At 35.1% G+C, this 25,550-nt stretch overlaps 1 protein-coding gene across 1 annotated transcript; it reads left to right on the forward strand.

Moving 5' to 3' along the window:
- The first annotated feature begins 14,582 nt into the window (after positions 1–14,582).
- Positions 14,583–16,022, forward strand: LOC114185807. The gene is made up of 2 exons (XM_028073729.1): positions 14,583–14,852; positions 15,410–16,022. Exon 2 carries the CDS (start codon positions 15,414–15,416, stop codon positions 15,870–15,872), a length of 459 nt encoding a protein of 152 aa, XP_027929530.1. The 5' UTR covers positions 14,583–14,852; positions 15,410–15,413; the 3' UTR covers positions 15,873–16,022.
- Positions 16,023–25,550: the final 9,528 nt, after the last annotated feature.

Here is a 25,550-nt window from a genome sequence, read left to right on the forward strand (position 1 = left end):
CTTGGAGAAAGAAGGAGGAGGAGTGGGAACTGGAAAGGAAAAGGCTCGCTACGTGGAGGGTACGATGCCTTGATTCTGAGGAAAAGTTAAACGGTCGAATTGTCAGAGCTTGAGGCCAATTATGGAGGAGAAACATGATGGGCTGGAGGGTGAACTGGAAGACTTGAAGAGCTGCATAATACAAGAACATATAATTGGCTTTCAGAAGGGTGTTCGACAAGCGTCATTTTTTTATGAGAGTGTTGATGCTAATGATGTTAGGTTTGATGTGAATAAGGATGTTGTCGATGGTGTGCTTATAGATGAGGAGGAATCTGGTTCAGAAGGAAATGAGGAAAAGGAGGCGGTTGACGCTAATGTTGGTGGTGACGAGGTGGTGGTAGAAGACGTGGAGCAGAAGGCGGCTTAGGATTTAATTTGATACTTCCAATTTAGTTTAATGATTCTAAGTCTGTAATAAATCGTACATTGCTCTATTTTGCTGTTTGATATGAATGCCGGTTACTTGCGATTTAATTGCTCTTTATATGTATGTATGGAATGTTTGTGTATGCTATTGTATGTTAAGGGTGTTCGATCCAGGTCGTTTACTTGTGGTAAGGGTGGGGAACTTAAAACGAATAAACATCAAGTTACGGGTGTTCGACCCAGGCCGCTTACTTGTGGTAAGGGTGGGAAACTTAAACGAATTAACATCAAGTTAAGGGTGTTCGACCCAGGCCACTTACTTGTGGTAAGGGTGGGGAACTTAAACGAATTAACATCAAGTTAACGGTGTTCGACCCAGGCCGCTTACTTGTGGTAAGGGTGGGGAACTTAAACGAATTAGAGTGAAAACATAGGAAAGTTGTATAGTTGAGAACCCTTCGTTTTATTTATTGAATATGCGGTGCCTCGTTAAAACCTCGCTGGCCAAAACCCTCCTTAGGGAAAAAGACCAAGTGAGGAAAAAGAGTACACCCAGGGTTACAAGTATTGGTCCAACCACAGTATACATTCAGCTAAAGTAGAATTTGAGGTGCGATACGTTCCAAGTGTTGGGAATCTCCTCCCCGGATAAGTGCTCCAAGCGATAAGCTCCTCCTCTTGCGTCTTCGCGTATACGATATGGGTCGTCCCAATTGGTGGAGAACTTGCCATCCTTCTTTCTAGCACTACTGGTCATTCTCCATACTAAGTCCCCGATGGCGAATGATCGTGGACATAGGTTTGCATTATACTTTTTGGCAGCCCTTCGTTTGGCAGCTAAGTTTCGTGTTTGGGCTTTCTCTCTGAGTTCTGGTAGGAGGTCGAGGTGAGTAGCCATGTTCTGATGGTTGTGGGTTGGGTCGTATAGTTCTCGACGCAGGGATGGTTCGCCAATTTCAACTGGTATCATGGCGTCTGCGTTGTAAACTAGGCTGAAAGGAGATTCGTTTGTTGCTGATTGAAGGGTGCACCTGTAAGCCCATAACACTTCTACTAACTCTTCGGGCCATCGGCCTTTGGCGCTGTCTAACCGTTTGCGTAGTTCCATTAGGATAACCTTGTTAGCCGCCTCTGCTTGTCCATTAGTTTGTGGGTGTTCCACAGAACTTGTGATGTGTTTTATGTCCAGGCCAGTGTAGAATTTGGCTAACTCCTTATCTATAAATTGCCTATCATTGTAGGTAATGATGGTGTGTGGGACGCCATATCTGCATATGATGTCCTTCCAAACGAACTGTTGAACTTGCTAGGCTGTGATAGTGGTTAATGGTTTGGCTTCTATCCATTTGGTGAAGTAGTCGACAACGACAATCAGAAACTTCACTTGCCCCTTGCCAGGTGAGAAGGGACGAAGGATATGCATTCCCCATTTTGCGAAGGGCTATGGGGATATTATGTGGTGGAGTTGTTCCTGCTTTTGGTGTATGAGGTTGCCATGTTTTTGGCATGGTTTGCACTTTCTGACATAGCCCTGGCAGTCTGCTTCTATGGTCGGCCAGAAGTACCCGGCTCTAAGTACCCTAGTGGCCATTGTACGTGCGCCGGAATGCTAGCCGCAAACGCCTTCGTGTAGTTCTTTAATGATATACTGTGCTTGCTCCGCCGTGACACATTTGAGTAGGGGTTGGCTGTACCCGCATTTGTAAAGGTCATTGCCTATCATGGTATATCTGGCGGCCTTAGCCAGCCAAGTTTTGTCCGCATCTTGTGGGGGGTTGCCGGTTTTTAGGTATTGGATATAGGGGGTGGTCCAGTTATGGTTTTGGGGAAGGGCGGTGTTGTCCGTTAGGTTGTGGGTTAGGTTTTGACAAGTATGTGTTATGGAAGGTGTAGATAGTGTTTGTTGCAATAGGGATCGGTGGCGGCCTTTTAGTTTGGTGCTGGCTAATTTAGAGAGGATGTCGGCTCTGATGTTGTCGGTTCTTGGGATGTGTTCGATGCGGACTCGTTCAAAAGCGGATTTAATGAATGTTCGGACCAGATGGTAATATTGTAAGAGGATGGGGTCTTTGATCTGGAATTCGTCATTCAAGTGCCCTACAGTGAGTTTGGAGTCGGTTTTGCATGTTAGCGTCTTGACACCTACTTCGCGGGCAAGGGAAAGGCCGGTAAGGATAGCTTCTGAAGGCAAAGTGAATGGATTTTTCGATGAGGATGTCGTTGAGTCCTTCTAACACAATGCCAGCACCGACACCTTTTGGGTTTGAGGAACCATCTACATGAAGTGTCCATTGGTCCTCTGTGGGGATGTGCTAGAGGTCGTTGATAAAATCTAAAAGACATTGAGCTTTGATGGGGCCATGGGGTTCGTAGCGAATATTGAATTCTGACAGCTCGACGGCCCAGGATGACATCCGTCCGGCTAGATCTGGTTTTTGCAAAATTTTTTGGATTGGGTAGTCGGTTTTGACGGTGATGCTATGGTTTTGGAAGTATGGGCGTAAGCGACGAGCTGTGTGGACTAAAGATAAAGCCAATTTCTCTACCGTTTGGTATCTGGTTTCGGGATCCTGTAGTGTCCTGCTAACGAAGTAGACAGGATGTTGCGTGCCCTCTATCTCTTGGACGAGCGCGGTGCTGACGATGTAGTCAGTGGCCATGATGTATACTAGTAGGGGTTGGTGAGTGTCCAGCTTGTGGAGGATAGGTGGTGAGGTGAGGGTGGTTTTCAGTTTTTGAAAGATTTGTTCACAATCATCAGTTCACGTGAACTTGGTGGATTTCTATAAGAGTTGGACTATGGGTTGGGTTTGTTCGACCAGTTTGGGTAGGAAACGGGAAATGACTGTGAGGTGGCCTATGAGCCGTTGGACCTCCTTGATGGTAGCGGGGCTGCGCATCTCGATGATGGCCTTGCATTTTTCGGGATTGGCTTCTATGCTGCGCTGGGTTAGCATAAAACTAAGGAATTTACCCTGGTCGACGCCGAATACACACTTGTCTGGGTTGAGGCGAATGTTGTATTGGCGTAGCGCAGAGAAGACTACTGATAGGTCCTCAGCATGTTGGTGGTGACTTGGTGACTTGACAACCATGTCGTCAACATACACTTCGACACATTGTCTCATCAGGTGACTGAAAACCTTGTCCATCAGTCATTGATAGGTTGCTCCAGCATTTTTGAGGCCAAAAGGCATTACCCTATAGAAGTAGTTGGCATCGTCCGTAATGAAGGCAGTTTTGTGCATGTCAGATCCTCAACTGGTTCAAGACAAACATCCCGGCCTACTCTAGGTCTAGATCCTCGCCTGACAGGGCGATGCCGGAGCTAGGAGGTCGCTCAATGTGGTTGGTTTGTTGAATTGGGAGCTGTGGTCGTAAGCTGGCCATGTAGCATTCGCGTGCCAAGCGTTGGTCGTAGTGGATGGTGAGGATATCACCGAAAGGGGAAGGGAACTTCATGGCTAAGTGGGGGTGGAGACGACGACGCCAAGGGTGTTCAGGCAAGGGCGGCCTAGGAGGATGTTGTAGGATGTTGGCACGTCGATGATGAGGAAGCGGATTGCGATGGTTTTGGTTTGGGTCCCTTCACAAAAGACGGTGTGGAGGTCGTTGTAGCCACGGGTGGATACTTGTTCGCCAGAGAAGCCATAGATCGGCTCGTCATACGGGATCATGGCGGTGTCCGGAAGTTGAAGTTTTTGGTAGGTGGCCCAGTACAGGATGTCGACGGAGCTGCCCTGATCAATAAGGACCTTCTTAACGGCGTAGTTTTCGATTTCCACAATGATGACCATAGGGTCATCCTGTTGATGGTCTAGGCCATGGAAGTCGTCATCTGTGAAGATGATAGGAGGCATGCGGCGTCTGTGGTAGGAGTGGGTGATATGATTGATGGATTGGATATGGCGGAGGTGTCTTTTTCTGGCAGAAGAGGTGGATCCTCCACTAGCGAAGCCACCAGAGATGGTGTTAATGGTGCCATGTAGGGGAGGGTCAACGCGGGTGATGTCGGTGCAGGCCAGTTCGGGTTCTTGGTTGGTGGGTTGGGCGGGACGTCTATCGTGACGGGAATCATGTGGAGGGCGTCTGTGGTCACATCGAGGGTGTGGCGGGATCGAGAGGAAGAGGAATGGCCATCTCTACGGATGAAATGGCGGAAGTGGCCAGCACAGAGTAATTCTTCTATTTTATCCTAGAGTGTTTTGCATTCTTCTGTAGTGTGGCCATGGTTGTGGTGGTAGCGGCAATATTTGGTCATGTTCGCGTTAGGAGGGGTGGTTGTCTTGCGTAGTAGAGGGATTAGGTCAGCTTGTAGGGCCTCATCGACGATGCTGGAGCGAGCTACGATAAGGGGGCATATCTGGTGAAGCGAGGTTGGCAGGGCTCGCGTGGACGGGCATCAGAGCGGGGAGGTTGCGGGGTAGGGTTAGCGGTGGTGGCTACATAGTCATTACAGAATTTGGTGTGAAGGGTTTGCATTTCCTCCATGCAGACGTAATCGGCTGCACGTAGTTTGAGTTTGTGCATAGAGGCAGGTGGGTGGAGGTAGACGTTGTTGGCGAAGGGGTCGGGTTGCAGGGTAAGTGCCATGCACTGGAGTATCATCTCCTGGTTGAGGTGTGGGATGCGAAGAGCTGCTTTACTGAAGCGATCTATGAACGCTCTGAGTGGTTCGCCTTGCTCCTGTCTAATGCCTAGGAGGGAGATTGTGGTAGTTTGGTGTGGACGGCTGCCAGCGAAATGGGTGGAGAACATGTGGGAAAGAACATCGAAACTGTCGATGGAGTAGGGCGGAAGGGTTGTGAACAGTTCTAGGGCAGGACCCTTGAGGGTGGTGGGGAAGGCTTTGCAGAAGACTACGTCTTGGGACGTGTACAGGGCGACATGGGTGATGTAGACTTTGAGGTATTTGTCAGGGTCGATTTCGCAGTATAGCGGTCTAGGGTGAAAGGTTCCCATTGGGCAGGAAGAGGGGTGTTGGCAATAAAGTCGGTGAAGGGGTGACGGCGTCTGGGTTGGTGGGGAGGGAGCAGGTAGGGTGGGATGGGTTGAGTGATCATAGCGGGGAAGGTGGAGGTAAGGTTCTGAGGGGGAATGTGGCTTGTTGGGAGGTATTGCGGGTTGTACGGTGGAACCTGTGTGGTGTGTAGGGTGGTGGGTATGTTGTAGGGGATTTGGGTGGTAGGGAGGGTAGCGGCAGGGGTTGGGGCGGTGGTATGCCCTTGTTGATTGGATGGGAGGTGAATGGGGTGGGTAGAAGGGATGGGTGTTTATTGGGTGGTGGTGAAGGTGTGAGGGGTGGGGTTGTATTCGCTTTCCTCCTCTGTAGGCTGGAAGGCCGGGGACGTTGCGGCTTCAGAGGCTTCCTTGGCCTTTCCCTTCAGGGTGGGATCAGCCTCGATCTTTTGCCTAAGGCGAGAGTTCTCTTATCGCAGCACCTTCATCTCATCCGCGCTGCGTTTCTTCAGATCTGCCAACTCTTGTTGCATCTTCGCTTGGCCGTCCAGGATGGCGACGAGGTCAGGGGTGATGCCAGCAGGTCCAGAGGGACCAGCATCCGCCTGCTTGTTCGCTCCAGTTTTGTTGATGGTGGAAACCATCTTTGGAGAAAAACGGGTACTAAAGGTGTTCGTCTCGTGCCCTACGGTGGGCGCCAATTGTTTCTGCAGAGAACAAATAAGATGAGTTAGGCACAAGCGTCACCTTACCATGTAGTCCGCTATCTCCTCAATTGGCCTCTTCCCAGTCGATACATGTCGGATTGGACCCAGAAGGGGTTACCTGCATAAGGGACTCCGAAGCTCAAGTGAGTCAAAAACTCTCAAAAAGGTCAAATCTGTGATTAAAGAATGCGTACCTTTAATTACTGGGGTCCACGCGTATTTATAGAACATTAATGATGTCTGGTTATCTCGTGGGCTGGGCCTTGACTTGGGCCCTAGCTTGGGCTGTGAGTGGGCCTGGGCCCTAATCTAGGCCCTTAAGGCCTATTGAATGCGGGGGTTTCCATTTTACTAAGTCTTCTAGAGCGGTCTGATCCGTTTACTTCTTGACTTGTCGGATGTCATCCCTGGCCGCACACTGTCCTAGGTTGGCCGCTTTGTTGTTACTTTAGCCTTTATTCAGTTATGAGTTTGAATCCATGCCGGCCCAAGTTGTGTACTTGGGTTGTTTCCGGCATATATGTGAGGGTTGTCATTTATATGGTTAAGTTGACCAAGTCCAGTAATATATATATATATATATATATATATATATATATATATATTATACACTATATAATAAAAAATATTTTCATAAAATTTAATAGATATGTTATCATTTTATATAAAAACAATATTTACTTAAGATTTAAAAATTTGCATTCTCGAAGACTCCTCTCCCCACTTAATCTATAATTATTTGACCTTTATTTAATTATTATTTTATATTTATGTAATTATATTTGAAGAAAAGAAGAAGAGTGTATGCATATCCATGAGTAGACAAATATCAGATAAAGATTTTATAATCATGATGATTTTTTCTTTCCAAAATATAAATAAAGTACTCAAATTCGCACTCGTTATCTTCAATGATCTCACATAACAACTACGTCCCATAGAGAGAATATGAATACGGACACGTTTAATGTTATATCATAGTTCAAGATAAAATTTCCAATTATTAACTCTGTGAGACTGATTTCAACACATAGACATGCAAATTTCTCTATATTCATGTTTACCATGTTTAGATCTTTGAATGACAAACACTTTTGTTGACCTTCTTTTGAAAACATAGGAGAAATAAAAGAATTTTAAGATGAAAAGCTATCAGAACTTATGATAGTTTGATTAAAAACTTGAATTCCTAAAGAGGAATCTTAAAATGTTCTTAAAATACGAATCTTAAATATTGTTTTGAAAACGGTTAAAACTATTAATGATTTAGTGAACCATATTACTTTATTCCAAATCGAAATTATAGATAAAATCACTTCGTGTTAAAAAAAAAAAAATTAAAATAAAGGCTCAAAAATTTGTTGATTCTATTTTTGTAATGTTTGTTCAATTTTTTTTTTCACATTTAATTATGTCTAATTTTTGTCAATTTTTTCAATTTAATTATTTTTCTAACCGTATTTAAATAGTTAAATTAGAACAGTGTATGTCACGTGTTTGTTTCTGTTTTTTTTTAATTTATAATTTTTTTTAATTTTAAAAAAATTATCCATTTATCATCGGTAATTTGTAATACAATTAAGAATAAAAATCGAATAAAAAGAATTTGATAAAAGTTTAATATGGTAAACGATGTCAAATATTTGAGTATGAAACAAATAATGATGACAAAAAATATTTATATTAATTATGTCTTAGTTCTTCCTATTTTGATTCCCGTTTCTAACCAATCTAACCCTGTTGTGAAGCATCTATTTCGTTCAATTGTCTGGCCATAAAAGTAATTTTCACTTTCCCGCCTGTTTGAGTGTTGGATGGAGAGAGTACTGCATGATTTGATTGATGTTCATGCATTAATTACTAAGGTCAGTTTCTTTAGAATAAAACTTGAATCTATATTTTAAACATGGTTTCAATGCACAAAATCAATTATCATTCTTCGTGCACAAAACCCTTCACCTTCCATATCTTTTTCTCCCCTAAACCAGTCTTTCTCATTCTCTTCTCCAATCACACCTTCATCTTCTTCACTTTACAACTAACACTAGAGAAAACCTCCTCTCGATCTTTTCATCCATCGTTTCACTCAAATGCCAGTGGGAGTCCGACGAGCCTCCACGGTCAACCTAGACGACGACTTTACCACGCGACCACCATGTTCACTCATCCTCTACCACGGTCGACTCTATCCCTAAATCATCCACTACTAGATCTTTGTCGAACTAGGACTCCTTCAGTTTCACCTCCACTGTCCTTTAGTGTTAACATCAGATCTTTCTCCACCCATTACACAGGTTAGAAGGTGAAATATAGGATTGCCTAAATGAGTTCATGATATTTTTGTTTTGGTCTTATTTATCTGGATGATCTTTGATGTTATTCTCAAGCGATTGATGTGTTTCTTCATCATGCGAGAAGTGGTTTCTTGGACCGGTGCAGAAGATTTCCGTATATTTGGAGGGAAAAAATTCAAAAAAAAAATGTGTAGAAAATATTCCATTCCTTTTTACATTTTTATCTACAAATTAATATTTATAATAAAATTTGTACAAAATTAACAAGTTCTAATACTTGTTGCTGTGAAATTTTATGTGCAAAACAAATTAGATAACTGATATATATTTTATCTCTTTTTGGTGTTTGAATCTTCAGATTCACTTTTCTCTGTTTCAGGTAGGTAGCGCATGTATTTCAATGCATGATGTTTTGCTTTCAAATTTTCAACGTGCGGAAGCGCGCGTAACATATATAGTTAGATTATTTCCAGTGTGAGCAAATGGGGGCACAAGAAGGACCCACCATGAAGCCGATGGGTCAGTGGTCATTGACGTATATTCTGCATGCATTTAATGATTCAAGATAGCTTTTATTTCTTGAGAACTATTAATAGATAGCTTGATACTACCATTAATTTGCTTAAATGTCATCATATAAGTTTGAAGGTAACAATTTAAGGTTTGTAGTTTATTTTCTTATAAAAGTTTGATCCTGCTTATTTCAAATTTAAATCATCACTTCTATATTTTATAACAGGTAGACAAGAAGACAGATGGAATCAATATCAACCACTGATTTTTGTAAGTTTCAGTCTTAGGAATTTATTTTATCGAACATTTAAATGTGAATGTTGGTTGTGGTGTATTCTTCGTTCTTCCCAATTTGGATTTGTATTTGGATTTGCAACTTTCATTCGAGTGCTAATGTGATAGCATCCTTATTATACAATTTTTTTTTCTAAAACTTCTACCAAAGGTTTATTTTGATAATATCTCAATAATATATTTACATTATTGTTTTTACTATGACTTTTCTTTTTTGTAGTATTTATACCAACCTTCTTCTGTAACTTTGAGTTTTAAGAAGACCGAAGCAAAAGGTAGGAGCTAAAAAACTAACTATCTTTGAATGTAAATTATGTTTCTTGCATCCTTTTTGAATTATATAGTTACAAAATATTTTAATATAGTTTTTTTTAACAATGTCTTTGTAACGTATTTACATTTTTTCCTTTACCTGGACTTTATAGTTTTATATTCATATAGGAGCTAATGTGCTAACTTCTTAATAATACAATTTGTACTTATGAAGCTTCTACAATAAATTATTTTGTTTTACTAGGATTTTTATGGTGGTATGACATTGTTAGTTTAGTTGAAACGATGAATGTTTTAGGTCACAATTTGTTTGGAGCAAACATCTTTTGGAAGAGCTTATTGAGTGTAAGGTTAGTTTCTTTGGAAGTTCTTCATGTTTGACAAAGTAAAAGTACTTTAAGTTTTAGTAAAAGGAAATACTTTGTTTATGAAGAAATAGGAATTGAAGTTTTAATGAACCTCCTTCTTTACTTTTATCTGATAAACTTTTTCTACCTTTCATGAATAACACAGTTCATGTGGTAACGTGTTGTGTTTGTTTCAAGTGGTTGGCGACAACTATGCAATGACAAAATTGGAGGTGAGGGCTATTCTGATGGGGATTTTGGTTGAAAGTTTGTTACAATTTGTGTTTTTTAATTTTAGTTATTGTCATGAAAACCAATGCTTTTATCATTTTTCTGTGTTTTCCCCATTTGAATAAATTTTTTGTTCTACAGGCACCTTTCAAAGAATTTTATCAATTGAATCCTTCAAATTAATTGGCAACATTTCCTTTAATATAATTTTTCTATATAAATTATGTTGAATGCTTTATATATTATAACTTTATGTCGTGGCTTCTAAAGATATTGATTCTAACATTTTTCCTTTAACTGTTAAACTTTCTGGTGGTAACTGGTATGCATTTAATTGTAGAGAATTTAATATTTGATTATGTATCTTTATTTTATTCTATTATTTTACTAATAGTAATTTAAGAATGTATAATACTATAAGGCTCATTTTGATAAACTGTTTAAGATGATTGGCAGCTTGGACAAAAGTTTTGAAGGTGAATTAATGTTATATATATGCAGTTATTTGTTAAAAACAAGTACTTTTTTTGTTCTAACAATGTACACTCTTTTGATATCATGTTCTCCTTTCATCTAACTGTTATATTCATGCTTGAAGGTATTCCAAGAATTGCTAGAGTTGAAAGATCTGCTGAATATGTAATAGCTACAAATGGTTATGTTGCCCCTTAATATGTAATGACTGGTATAACCTTTGTTTTTCAAATATGTTCAAATTGTAAAAAGAATGGAAACTACGACTTTCAACAAAACATGAATGTGAATAAAACATTTTTGTAGTCATATTTTGTAACACACATTAGCTAGGGTGAAAATTGTTGGATGGACCAAGAAAGATGATTTATGAAATAGCTTCTTTGGAATCAAGTTATTGCTATCACATTGGGGTTAATCCCAATTGTTTTTAGTCCTTTGATTTTGCAACATGGCTACAAAATTTCTTAAAATGATTTATAACTTTCTCTTAAATATAATTTTGATATCATTTTCTCATTAACTACTTGATTTTCTCTTAAATATAGAACGACTAAAAATATTTTCTATGGGTCAATAAAAGCTTTATTTACTTGATTTAATTCTGATATTTTGTTTCAATTTCATAATTGCATGCATGAAGCTTGAGGAGTATCATACTGCCAAGGTTGCTCTGGAGATTGCTTCATTGTCTCTAGCCAACTCAAGATTTGTTAATTTAATCAAAGAGTGTGACAAGCTCATTGCAGGTGATTTTTTGTTCTTTTTAATGGTAAAATCCTCTTTATTCAATTAAACTTACCATGTTAACAATGCTATTAAGTTGTATTTAGTCAAACATAATAAAGAAAAATAAAGTAGTTCTATCTGTGTTGTCATAATTTTTTTCAAGTCCACAATTTTTATTATCATGTGCCTTCCATATAGTTTGGTACTTATTTATTTGTTAAATGAAAAAAGTCTGTCAGGCCAATATGGCTTGGTTGGACTCGAAAAACTTGATAAAAAGTGTTTTCCTATGTTATGCTCCTTACTGTTAATAATCATGGCTTTCAAGTTCAAATATATGCTATCATAAGCTTGATATTTCATTGTATGGTTTGTCATATGTCATAGGTGGCACTTCTCACTGCATGCGTAACCAGAGGTTTAAAGGTTCTCTTTAACGCTAGGATTGGTGCCAGAGCTGATCCAAAAGTGCACTAATATGGACCTGTTTTTATTTTACTTTCTTATTAGACAACAATTTTTTTCAAATGATATTATTGATTGATCAACATATAAAGCTAAATAAGGTAACTAGAGGGTATATGTTCTGTTTACTAGAAGGTAACTGGAGTTGTTTAATGCAAATGCATATTAAGATAGTTTAACATGACACTTTATTTTACTTTAGCATAATATTGATGTGGATTTCAGATTTTTTGTTTTTGTTTTAGGGTTTTTTTGTTATGAGTAACTTAACAATGATTTAAAGCTGTAATTTTTTTTTTGGATAAATAACGTACATTTTAGGATCATATCACATTCCCTTTTTTTATGGGAGATTTTAGCAAGCATCCTCTTAATGTTTTCTGAATTTAAATAATAATATGTTTATGTTATTGGATTTCCTTACAACCCCTGATTTAGCATTGCTCATGCACTTTGCTTAGGTCTTGCATCCTTGCTTGGAGCTAAGGTTCCCATTCTTGTGGATTCTGATATGATTAAGCACAAAGATGATGCAACCACATCAATTGAATCTTAGTTACTCACATGTCTAACTGAAACTGTAAAAGTATAACTTAGATTTATGGAAAAATTATGACAAAAATTATGGGCCAAGAGTAGATATCTGGAGTGTTGGAGTAATTCTATACATCTTACATTGCATTGTAAATTACAAAAGGTTCTTGTGCATTGCATTGCATTCTAAGAGCCCATCTTTTAAATATACTTTTGCTGGATGGAATTACTTCGGGAATGTATTTGTTTGGATTGTGTTTAGAAGATTAACTTTATGGTGACTTAAATTGTTGCCAGTATAGTTATAATGATGATACTTTTGGTATTTGTACTCACGATGTAGTTATTTTGTTTTAAAAGGGCACTAGACAAGACTTTATAAAAAACACATTTTTAAAAGGGGCACTGTTGGTTATGCTGATATCTTGGATACAAAAACTTTTGTATAAAAAAGGATTAACATTGTATGGTATAAATTAGGAATTTAAATAATTTATGCGTTATATTAGGTTTTAAGCTGAAAAATAAAATCTTAATAGGACTCTAAGGAATACTAACAGTTGGTTGAGTGTTATATTATGGTTTATGAGTCAACACTATTCTCTAAATCAAAAGTTAACAATGCAACATAATTGTATTTTTTATTGGTCATTTTTTCTTCTTATTATTAGTATTGTTATTATAATTATTATCAGTATTAATAGTCTTATTAACAAATTTAGTATTTTTATTTTATATGGGACCAAAGTTCATAATAGTAAATTTTAATTGTATAATACTATTATTTTTTTTATTAATTATTATATAATTTTATAATATGACACAAACAAATTCATATGTGAATATATAATTAAGAAAACATATAGACTCGTGCGTAGGCTCCTAAAGATAAAGACTCCCAAAGATAATACTTATCCAGAAACAATTTACTTTTTACATTTTCCATGTTTATTTGGTTCTTAATTTTTTGTTTATTTTTATTGATTTATATTTAGAGAATGAAACCCTGCACAACTTTTAATGAAAATCTAAATTTATCACTGCATTGAAAATCTAAATTTATCATTACTCAAGAAACTATGCACAAATTCCAATGAAAAGATTTTTAAATGTATTTGCATAATGTCTAAATAATGAATACGAAATCTAAATAAACATTTGTATAATTTTTTGTAATTATTATTTTCACTGCTTCTGATAATCATTATTGCACCACTGGTCTAGATAATTGAACCGCTCCATTAATTTGAACTGCTTGAAATAAACGTTTTGATGATTTAATTGATTGGGATTCAAATATTGATATAATCCATGTATGGACAATACTTTTGGCACGGGACAAAAGTTCACAATATGCACGTGATAAAGTTCACAAGACACCTAATTACTATACCTTACCTTCAAAATGACATTCTTCAAATTTATTCTCAAATGTAATCATTTCAATATTTCAATATAAATTAAGTATAACTATAAACTATGTATTGTGTAAACTATGAATTATATCAATATATAATGAACCAAATCAATGGTCTTGAATAATTATATAGTGAAACATATTGTCGCAATTAACTAAAATCTAAATGATATATTTACAAATTCACATAAATTATACCAATAATAACAATACTTTTATTTAATTTTTTACTAATATAATATATAATATTTAAACAAAATACTCACACTAACAAGAACACAAAAACAAAAAGGGACGTACGCACTGATTTCATACTAGTATATATATATATATATATATATATATATATATATATATATATATATATATATATATATAACATAATTTTTCTTGTGACATTCGTTTATACTAAAATTTTAATCACTATATTGATATGAATTATAAATTATTCATTATCTAAAAATAACTAGAAATGATAATATTATCATGGTGGAAATATAAACCACATTGATCAAAGCCACAATTATCAATTACTTATGTGATCAAATAATGTTTGTTAAGAAAATAAGTTTTTTAATATATAATAATAGACATAATCAACATACACGTCGTGTCTTTCATTATTAAAATTTGTTCTCTACTATAAATAAATTAATTAATTAATTAATTCTCAATTCATATAAAAGTAATAATATTTATTTAAGAATTAATAATGTAATCATAGATTTTAATTAAATATATGTGAGTAAAATTAAAGGTTAAACCATCTTTCATCTTCTTATCTATCTCTTTTATACATAGAGAGAGAACGGTAAAAAACAAATTTGAGACGCGATACGCCATATCTTTATCTAATTATTTTATGTTTATGAAAGTTAGACTTTATAAATAAGTGTGCAGTATCATGGAGAAAAAAACCCAAAATTTGTTTCGTGAAGTCCAAGTGTCGAGTTTATACATTCTGTGAAAGTACGTGTAATCCTCTCCACAGCTTTCAAAGATTCCTTCTGCTCATCTACATCTTTTCTTTTTTCAACCCCCAACACCCTTCACTCACTAAACCTTTTTCTGTTTCTTCTGCACAAAACTATATCCTTCAATCTGAAATTGCTGCACACGACTTCGATTCTGTTCAACTTTTTTCATTCCGACGTCCAAATCAAGTGCTGTCATTAACAATTTTCACTCCAAGAACGACCCCTCTAAGGTATGTTGCACTTCTTGAATCCCTCTTTGTAACTTCTTCCAATTCATGCGTGTTGCTTTTCTTTTCTGTTTGTTGAAAAATAGAGTCCTTGAAAGTTGATATTTTCTTTTTACTTCTGTGACTATACCAAATTTTCATACTTGCTTCGACTGTGTTGACTGATCAAAACCGAAAATTTAGTTTCAACCCTCAAATGTTCACCTTTAATTATTTTCTTGATTTTTTTGTGAAGGGTTCTTAAATGTTAAGTGGTGGGGTTGGTCGATTAAATTCAAAATCACATTGATAAAATCTGGGGTTTGGCAAATTTTCACAAGAACTGCATAATCTGGGTTGTTTTCTGCAGAAGCAGTGCTGGTTCCTAAAATGTGTTTCTTTTTACATCATCTATTGAGAATCTCATTTGTTCTCATTTGGGTATCATCTTCCGAAGTGAATAATTTCCAATCTCATAACAATCTATGATCACACATTATGATAAATTTGTTCGATAATGTAACAATTTATGATCATGTTATTGAGAAATCTGCCACTTACTCTGTAATGACCATAACCAGGAAAATGAAGAACATGGCAAGAGCAAGAGTAGAAGAGTTGGTGCTGTTCAGAAAGAGGACGAATGAGAAGGAGAATGTGACAGAAAGCAAACAAGAAAACATGTCAAAGAAAAAGTCCAATATTTGTGGTCACAATAAGAAGAATGAAGGAGGAAAGGAGTTGCTGAAGGTGATAAGGGAAGAGACAGAGAAGTTGAGCATAAAAGAAAACAAAGAGAAATCAGGAACACATTCTAAGGTGTGTTATTGTGCACCAACCACTCATGAAGGTTCATTCAGGTGCCGTCTCCACCGCAAGAAACCAGCGACAGATGCTAAGAGCAATCCGAGGATGAATTCTCAGTGCACAACAAAAGTGATGGTGGAGTTTCAGCCTCATTTTTCAATGCTTGGTAGGGTTCCCTCTGTTCAAGTTGGAACACATGGTAGCCTACTCAAACTATCGAGGATGGATTCTGTTTAAGGATTTTGGCTTAGTTTCTTGTTCAACTTATAGGCTAGAGAGGAGTGTTTGTTTCGTGTCATTCTTTCTCCATTCTCATGAATGTGATGTTGAAAATAAATGTTCATACTTTTGTTAAGTAGTTATGAAGATATTCTTGGTGTTGATAAATGATTTTGACAGAAGTCATAGTATTAGTTTGAAAATGTCTTGCTTGAAAATACTTTATTTACGTTATTCTAACCAATATCACATTGAGCTAAATTACTATTTAACTTGGCAGAATAGTATTTAATTTATGCCGATAATGAAGTGGATAAATTATAACACTTTTACTACTAAGATTGTGAAATAAATAATTATTCTTCTTGATGGATGATTATACGAAGGTAATGTTGTGAACAGTGGCGGATCTTGATCAAGTCAAGAATGTTAGAGGGGCCAAAGTAAAGGCCAAAGTAATATGATTATTTGATTTTGATTAAATCATTAGTATAATGTTTTTAAAAAATAACTTATGTAACTGAACAATTTAATCATTAGTATAATCTGTCAGAACATGTGAAGAAGTAGAATCTATGTTGTCTTTCATCTTCACGTAGTTTTTCTTGTATCACTTTTAAAAAAAACATTTATTATTTTATTCTTCATCAATATACTTTTTTTAAATATATTAAAAAATAATTTCTTATAATCTAATAAAAAATTAAGAGACATAATTATTAAAAGAGAAATATATGGTAGTCAAGTCACATAATACATTATTTTTTACTTTTATAATAATAAAAAATGAATATACAAAATACTTATGAGATAAAAAAATAATTTTAATAACAATTAAATTAATATTTCATTATAAATACGACAAGAGAGTTACATCTTGTTATTCGAGAAAGAAACAAATAAGAAATAAAAGTAAAAATAATGAATATATATATATATATATATATATATATAACTTTATTTTTTTCTTCAAAAACAAAAAAATACAAGAGTGAAAAACTAAAAAGACAATGAGATAGAAAATAAAAAATATCTTATTAAATATTTTGTTTAATTATTACTATTTCCAAAAATATCAAGATCTTCTCTTACTTTAGTCTCAATTTAATCTCAATTGTTTAGTCACAATTTGATATTTTTAGATAAAAATATAGATAAAAAAATAATTAAACATAAATATTTGTATTCTTTGTTATATTTAATTTTATGTTTTATTATTTATTAGTATTAAATATTTTATATTATAAAAGAAATAAAAAAATATAATTTAATTTTCTTTATTTTTTAAAATACACTATCTATAATTTTAAAAATTTTCAAAATTCTTAAAAATTTCAAAAACATATATTTAATTTAAAAATTTTCAAAAATATCTGGGAGGTCAAGGCCCCTCCCAGCTTCATAGAAGCTCCGCCCCTGATTGGGAATAGTGGATTGTTTTGGGTATTACAAAAGCTAAAGAGGTTCTACATGGTTTAAATTACACATTCTTAAAGATTTAAAGATTTATATATAATGGCTCTTCATATACTTTTTTAAAGTGGATAAAAAAATACTTCTAAAGTGGTTTTTAATAAAGGAGGTGGGTTTTATGTGTACGAAAGGTTTTATATGCATGGTTCACTTTAAATCATGTTAATTTTCTCCTGAGTGTGCAATAGGAAGATTTAGGTTCTTTTTACTATTGGTTTAAATTTTTATTTTTATTCTTTTGTCTTTCGTTAAATATAAACGGAAGTTTATATGGATTTCTCTACTTCTTAGCCTTGTGGATCCTTGGTCTCCACCTTACTTCAACATTGTCTTCCTTTTTCATGACATTCCTCCTTTATTTTGTAGGTTAAAACTTCACTCTATAAATAGAAGTATTTTTTTTTCCTAAATAACATTTTAATTTGTTTTATTCTCTTTTATTTTAAGTTATTTTTCTCTTGAGTGTTTCTTAGTTCTTTGACTTCAGTGTCACTTAATAAATTTTTATTGTACCTTGGGAAGCTTGAACAATACAAAATGAATAAGTTACTGAATTATTAAGGTTAGTTCTTATCTATTTAAAAGGAAACTATTTTTTTTCATATTAAGTCATATTTTACTACATTCTTAAGGACTATAAATAGAAGTATTTTTTTTCCTAAATAACATTTTAATTCGTTCTATTCTCTTTTATTTTAGGTTATTTCTCTCTTGAGTGTTTGTTAGTTCTTTGACTTCAGTATCACTTAATAAATTTTTATTGTACCTTGGAAAGCTTGAACAATACAAAATGAATAAGTTACTAAATTATTAAGGTTGGTTCTTATCTATTTAAAAAGAAACTATTTTTTTTTCATATTAAGTCATATTTTACTACATTTTTAAGGACTTAAGGACATTAACAACTTTACACTAGACAAGCCAAACACTGTTGTTGTAACACTACCATCTTTGCAAAACTTTTCTTAAACATTTCAAAGGTTGAAGTTTTGATTGGTTAAAACTTCTAACACTAGTAGAAATGTGAGTCTACTCTATTATACATGTATAGAGTTATTTTTGCTCTTATAACTTTCAAACCTAACTTTAGTACATAAACACATCAAAGATTGGAATCATGTGAAAAAGATATGTTGTCACATTTTGCTTAGCATATTATTTAATCAATTTTGAATGTGTATTGCTTTGACTAGAAAGCTAAAGGAATTTTGGATTCTTTATTTTCAAAAGCATTGTTGAAGATGTGGTTAAACAAAAGTTTGTTATTGAAAAACTTCTACAATTTTTTACTAACTATAAGTAACAACCGAATAGCAGAAGATGTGGTTAGACAAATGTTTGTTATCAAAATAAAATATTGTAGTGTACTAAGTTAAAATATTATATTAATCCTTATGACGTAACAAGACTTTCTCATGACAATATATTGATGCTCATGTTATAAAAGTATATTATGCATAATAAAGTTGGCAAATGGTCATTAGATTTAATTGATTATTTTCTTTTTTTTCACCTTTAAAACCAATAAAGAGATAACTTATTGCAATTATTTTAGTTGATCATAGTTTTCAAAAATAAGAGGATGTAACTCCATCGTAACAAGTCCATGAACGCTATATTTTGGTGGTTCAAATAATTCTCACATTGTGTTTGGATGAGAGATTTCAACAATTTCAAGAAATTGAAATACTTAGTAATTGAATTACTTACAATTGAATTCTCTTCATCTATTAAACAATTAGTTTGGATGAAGTAATTGAAATAGTTTACATTTCAATTTTCTTGTTTGGATAAAACAATTTGATTTATATTGTACGACGAACTCAACTCTACCCCTAAGTCTAACTTAACTTAGCTCAACCTTCAATTCGGTACGACTAGTCTTAACTTTTGGTTCAAGTCAACCTTCAGCCCAACCCAACTCAACCTTTGGCCTGTCTCGGGCTGGTCCAGTTCGACCTTCGAACCAACTCAACCTTTGGCCCAACCCATGCTGGCCCGACTCAACTTTTGACTTGACCCACTTTGGCTTGATCTTTGGCCCGACTCGACCTAGCTCGACCTTCAACTTGCGTCGACCCCACTAGACTTTCAATTTGGATCAGCCCAGCTTGACCTTCGGCCCAGCTCGATTTTGCTCGACCTTTAGTTCAGGTTAGGTCGACCAGCTCAACCTTCGGCCTAACCTGGGTTGGCCCGGCTTGTCCTTTGGCTCGGCTTTGCTCAACCTTCGAGCCAACTCGTTTCGACTTTCTGTCTAACCCGACTCAAATTTTTGGACTTGTGAACTTTTTTTTTCCTAACTAATGAGCAATTCCATAACTTGAGAAATTTCAATTTCCTTCTTTTTTGAGTGAATTTCAAATTCTACTATTTTAAATATTTGAAATACCTTCTTAAAAATTCTCAATTTTAATTTTTTTTAATTTCTTCATCCAAACATGTCATTTTCCTTGAAAGGATTTCAAATTCTTCAAATAAATGAATCACTCTCTTAAATTGCCCATCTAAACACAATTTATTTACAATTTATTTAGAAACTTTCCTACTAAGTTATAAGACTAGATTGTCCTTAATTGGATCGACAAGAACATTTAAATTAGATAGATCAAATCAATTGAGTCTGACAATTTTCTTTCTACTGTAACAAATAATATTAGTTTTATGTTCTAATGAAGCATGTTTATCATGATTTACCTAGTCACTCATAATTTAATTTTATCTACGTGTTGGTATCATAACTTAAGAAAGCTTAAACGGTATAGCTATTTGACAATTTTTGTTTCAATTTTAAATTTTTTTATGGTTGAATATTTTATTCTAGTCAATATCAAAATTATATTACTTGTTCTTACCAAAAAGAGCTTGAACCTTCTAAGGTAACGTGAAAGGATAGAACTGTCATTCACGAACAGGTAAAGGGGAGATCCATTCATAGAAGATTCTCCAACGCTTAAGTCAATTAGAACATATGTGTGTTTATAATATATGAATAGACGAGGGAATAGTCTAATATTTCCTGTGAGAATGTTCTTCTTTTATAAACATTGGTGGATCTTGAAATTTAAATAGAGATTGATATTCTAATAATGTTGATTGGCATAGTCATCATATTTTTTTATTTCCAAATACTCATGTTAATCGTCATAATTGTGGCATTTGTGCCATGATATGCTGACAGTTATATTCGTGGGAATATAATATATAATATCATGCAATCACAATTATGGTTGTATTTATTATGAGAATAATAATAACAATATATTGTAGAAATATTCTTTTAGGATATTTGTCATGTTATGCTTGATTAGGGGGTACATAAGCCACGCGAACTCAGAGCTCCATATAAGTGAATGAGATTAAAGAGCAAGTGTGTGTTAGATAACCTAGTTGGAGTAGTATTTGTCCATTGTCAAAATGGAACTCAGGTTTTGAGTTGATAATTAGTCTTCATTTGTACATGTTTTTAATAAATAAAATTATCTTTTAAGTATTGTTTAGTTTCTATTTTCTATAATTAGATAAATTTATGGTTTTTGGTATAAAAATAAGTGTTTTGTGAAAACTGTTAAAATTTTGTTTTAAAATAATAATTTTGTTTAGATATAAAATTATGCTTTTCTTTAGGAAACTGAAAAATAACATAAAAATAAGAAGTGGACTATAATTTTATTTTGTTTAAATAGTTTTTTTCTTTATGAAATTTGTACTTTAACCCTTACTTTATTTTCTGGTAATTAGAGATGTATCCCTTAAACAACGGTTTACTTTTTCTAAACTCAAGCATTTGACCTAGTCAAATGGTCCCAAGTTTCTGACCTAGGCTGAAACGAGTGAGCGAGAGCTGAAGTAAGAGACTTGAACTAGGATACACGAACTAGGAACTTAAAGTTGAACCAATATTGTGCAAGGGTGAATGTTTGTTTTAGTTCTTGCTCTTCCTTCGGTGTGTCCATGAACTAGGTTGTGTCTGGCCTGAAGAAATGTTTTAGACACTGCATCGTGCACGCATCCGTTGTGTGTTTGTAGTGTGTCCGAAGTGAGGAAGCAAGTGCCAAATTCGTGTCGAAGTTTCATAGGATAAAGAAAAATAAAAAAAGCATGATTTGTGGTTAAAGTATGTACATATCAAAGCAACAAGATGTAAATAACTTATTATATATAAGACCAAAAGTTGCAAGATGTACATATCTCTGGCCATTTTGGATTGCACGTAAAAGTTACAAAAAGATCTAGGAATCCTACATGACCACATATTGCCATCCCATCAAAATATAATTGATCCATAAATCTCCTACCACCAACAAAGCTAGATGGAAGCACAAAACGTTTTCTTTTTTGTGAAGCTTCTGTGTAGCTATCATTGCTTGGTTGACAGAGATTACTGTATTTGTCAACCCCCTGAGCTTGGACTGATTGTTTTTGATGAATGATAGCCTTTCAGACTCAATCATTGTATATCCATCTACAACAAATTGTTGGAATAATCTTCTTGATTTAAGAATGGTCATTGGCTCACATTGTCGGGTTTGAATTCTGAAACAAAACCATTCCCTAATTGTTAAGCGGTTACGTTTCAGTGCCAAAGAATCACAATGACTAATATCATGCCTATATCCATCTTCACCATAGGGAAACAGCAGAGGATACTGATATCCCAAGTAGCTTGTGTGCAACTCGTTTATTCTTTGTAATTTTCCTGTTCTGCTTTCCATAATAATATCCCTAGGAGATGCAGTGTCAACATCTCCTACGTTTCCCAACCTCAATTGCTTGCATTACTCAATATACATTAAAACATACAATACATCAAAACGGGTATTAATAAAAGCAACCAATTTAATAAGTACTCACTATGGACTTGTCCTTATGAAGCTCTAATTCATCAGAACAATTTTCCTTAGCTTCAACAATCTCCATTACCTGCAAAATTTGATTTGTTTAGTTCCATCTCAAAATACATGACATAATCAATACACAACAATTAAAATTACAACCTGAATTTGTCCAAGAATACTACTAATGTAACCTATAATTTCACGATCAGTTGAAACTCTCATTACTGAAGCAGGTCGGTTATTTCCTTGTGGCTTGACCTTGAAAGCCAAAGTACAACCCAAAAGAACGTCTAGATCCTCCGGAAAACACTTAGGATCCTCCTCACCATCCTAATATATTTTGAAAAACAAAGATGAAATGAAATGAGTATTATTATGCCACTATTATATTACTAATGGAAAAGTAAAGATGTACAACCTTGATCATTTTCTTTCGCAAATCACCAGCAGAAAGACCAATTAAATTGATGTAGTCTTGGTCCCAAAGCATGAAGTTAGCAACCTTTTTTCCATCGGTCACTTGAATTTCAAGTTTGTACCTGAAAACATATATTGAATCATAAATAAGATTATAACATACGTAATCTACTAAGCATTAATTAGTAATTAGCAAAATAATTTTACTACACAGCTATTACTAACCTCATTTTGGATACTCATTATAACCATCACAATTCAAACACTTAAAAGAACCAACTTCATATGTTCTTTTTGCGCATAAGTTACAAACCAAGTAACTCCATCCATCATTTCCTAAGTTAAATTTAAGTGTATGTGCAACAGTAACACATGAAATCTCCTAGAACAATAAAAGAAAGATTAATAATAACAAAAATCAATTATAAAAGTATACAAAATCAAAAGTACCTCTATCATAGTCAGGATCTCTGAAACACTCTTAACAATAGTTTTATACATAAACCTATCAACATGACTAATCTGGGAAGATCCACTATATTGGCTTCCCTCCTCGAAAATTTCATAAGCAGTAGTTCTACACAATAAACATTAGTTAGTACTTATCAAATACAAAGAGTTATAGAATAACATAGTCGTAATACAAAACTATTACTTTGAAAATTCCTTCCTAAATTCAGTCAGTTCAGATATATCATCTCCCAAAATCAACTTCGATCCATTCCAACAATTAGACAATGACACCGGCCATGGACCTATATACAAAATAATTGAAATAAATTTCCAATAATGTAGACTAATAAATGTAACAAACATTTCGAAATACAATGAAACCTGAGGTAGCCTTTATCTTTGCCTGAGTAAGAATAATAGCCGGATAAGGTGTTTCACGACTTTCCCTCCAATAACTAACCAACCGCATACAATATGAATCCCAAAGAGTGCAACAAATTGACGCACCACTACAATATAGAAAAAAAAAACAAATTCAAAACAACATTAAAATGAAATAATAAACTTAATCTATGACAAATAATAACATTACAATCAATTGTACCTCAAGTCCTTTAGGTCAAAGACAACATTTTTGGAACTTGGTTTCTCCTCCACATTATCCACCACACCAATGACATCTAAAATGGAAAAACAAAACAGTAAGTAAACACAACAAAAAAATAGCAAACAGATATGAATCAAGGACAAAAAACTTACCAACCAATCTGCAGAATAGTTTCCATCAATGATATCCTTTATACTCTTGAACTTCCAAACTTTTGCAGGAATACTGGCAATTGGTTGTCGTCATACAGACGTTTCTCCAATAAACAATAGCTTAAAAGGGTGGTCACAAACTCTATATTGAGCTCTGTTGTTATGAATTTTGAAGTTATGCATTATATAACTTTTTCCCTCCTTTAGCTTGTCTTCCCACGTAGCAATGTCTTCCTTCTTAATCATAGCAGGGATAACATCACCCTGACCAGCATAATCATGCATAAACATCAAATATATACACATAGACAATACAATGATACAATGACAATACAATCATACATTACCTTTTGATCTGTCAGAATCATCTCCATATTTCGTTTGGAATCCCATGACTCAACAAACCACAGATCCACAATTCGGACAGCAAGTTTCAAAGTCTCCCTTTTTCCATCAATATCCTTGATCATATCAAATTTCCTTGCCATCTAATACATAAAAATAAAATAGGTCAACTGCTTTACAGGAAAAAAAACTATACAACTTCAAAATAACAAAACACATGAACAAATTATATTCAACAATTTCTAAATAAAAATTAGGTATAATTAGTCGCAACGTACCCAGTTTCGTCCCAATGTGTCTAAATGATACCCGCTTTTAACTTTGCATCTACTTAGTACCCAAATTAGTTAATTTGCATCAATGTGGTCCATCCCGTTAAGTTTTCAGAAACGCCGTTAACACACTAGTGCAGGAAAGAGTTTCTGCCGCGATTATTTTAGTCTTTTGGCCCCAGTTTAAGACCCGAGGTATATATTGTCGAGGTAAAAAATGTTACCTTTCTGCCTCGATTTACACCTGAGGCATATTCAATCATTACTGCCTCGGTTCTAGAATAACCGAGGCCTAATATAGACATTAAAAAAAAATTAAAACAACCCAGCCTTTCTGCCTGAGTTCCATTATCAGATTCAATGTCTATTACACATAAACACTCACGCACCCAAAGCACAAAAACAGTGGCCATTTTAGAACCCTTTTTTCATCATTATCTCATCTTCATCTTCCCGACCACCATTGTCGGGAAGATCCCCATACGGCTGAAACTGGTTCGGCAACCCAATCGGCTCCGCGGTCACGCCACCCAAGTTCGCCGTGAACAACAGCCACTCTCCGTCCCCATTGAAGCACACGTGATTCAACCTCTCCCTCTTACCCTCCACCCCTTTAGCCACTTCCACCCTCTGCAACCCACTCCCATCTGGTCTCACCAAATAAATCCCAAACACCTCACTGTTCTGCGCCTCATGCCTGTTCGACAAAAACGCTATCCTTCGAACGAAGGATGATGGCGTCGGAACTTTGAACGAAGACGACAATGAAGGCGAACCAAAGGCGACGAGCAGCACCAGCGAACCAGAGTCCCTCACTACGTGTGGTGGCATGCGTTTGTCGTCTGTGGTGCAGCGACGAGCAGCACCGGCGAACCAAAGTCCCTCTGCTTCTGCCATGTCTCCACGACGTCAGTGTGCGCAATGGTGGTGGCGCGTCAGATGGCCAGCGACGCTACCGCAACGTCCCTCATTGAAAGATCTTACCTTTGAGATTGGATGTTGAATTTGAGATGTTGGAGAGAAAGAAAGTTTGAAACTTTGGAAATGATTGGGTTTGATTTTGGAGATGGAGAGAAAGAAAGTTTGAAGTGTTAGAGAAAATGAGGAAGAATGCGGTGCAGAGAGGAAGACGAGGATTG

The sequence above is a fragment of the Vigna unguiculata genome, chromosome 5 (assembly GCF_004118075.2).
Source record: "Vigna unguiculata cultivar IT97K-499-35 chromosome 5, ASM411807v1, whole genome shotgun sequence".
Taxonomy (NCBI): domain Eukaryota; kingdom Viridiplantae; phylum Streptophyta; class Magnoliopsida; order Fabales; family Fabaceae; genus Vigna; species Vigna unguiculata.

Bases quoted from the DNA above. Each gene is read 5' to 3' on its own strand.
- LOC114185807 (XM_028073729.1), top strand. From the start codon at position 15,414: ATGAAGAACATGGCAAGAGCAAGAGTAGAAGAGTTGGTGCTGTTCAGA.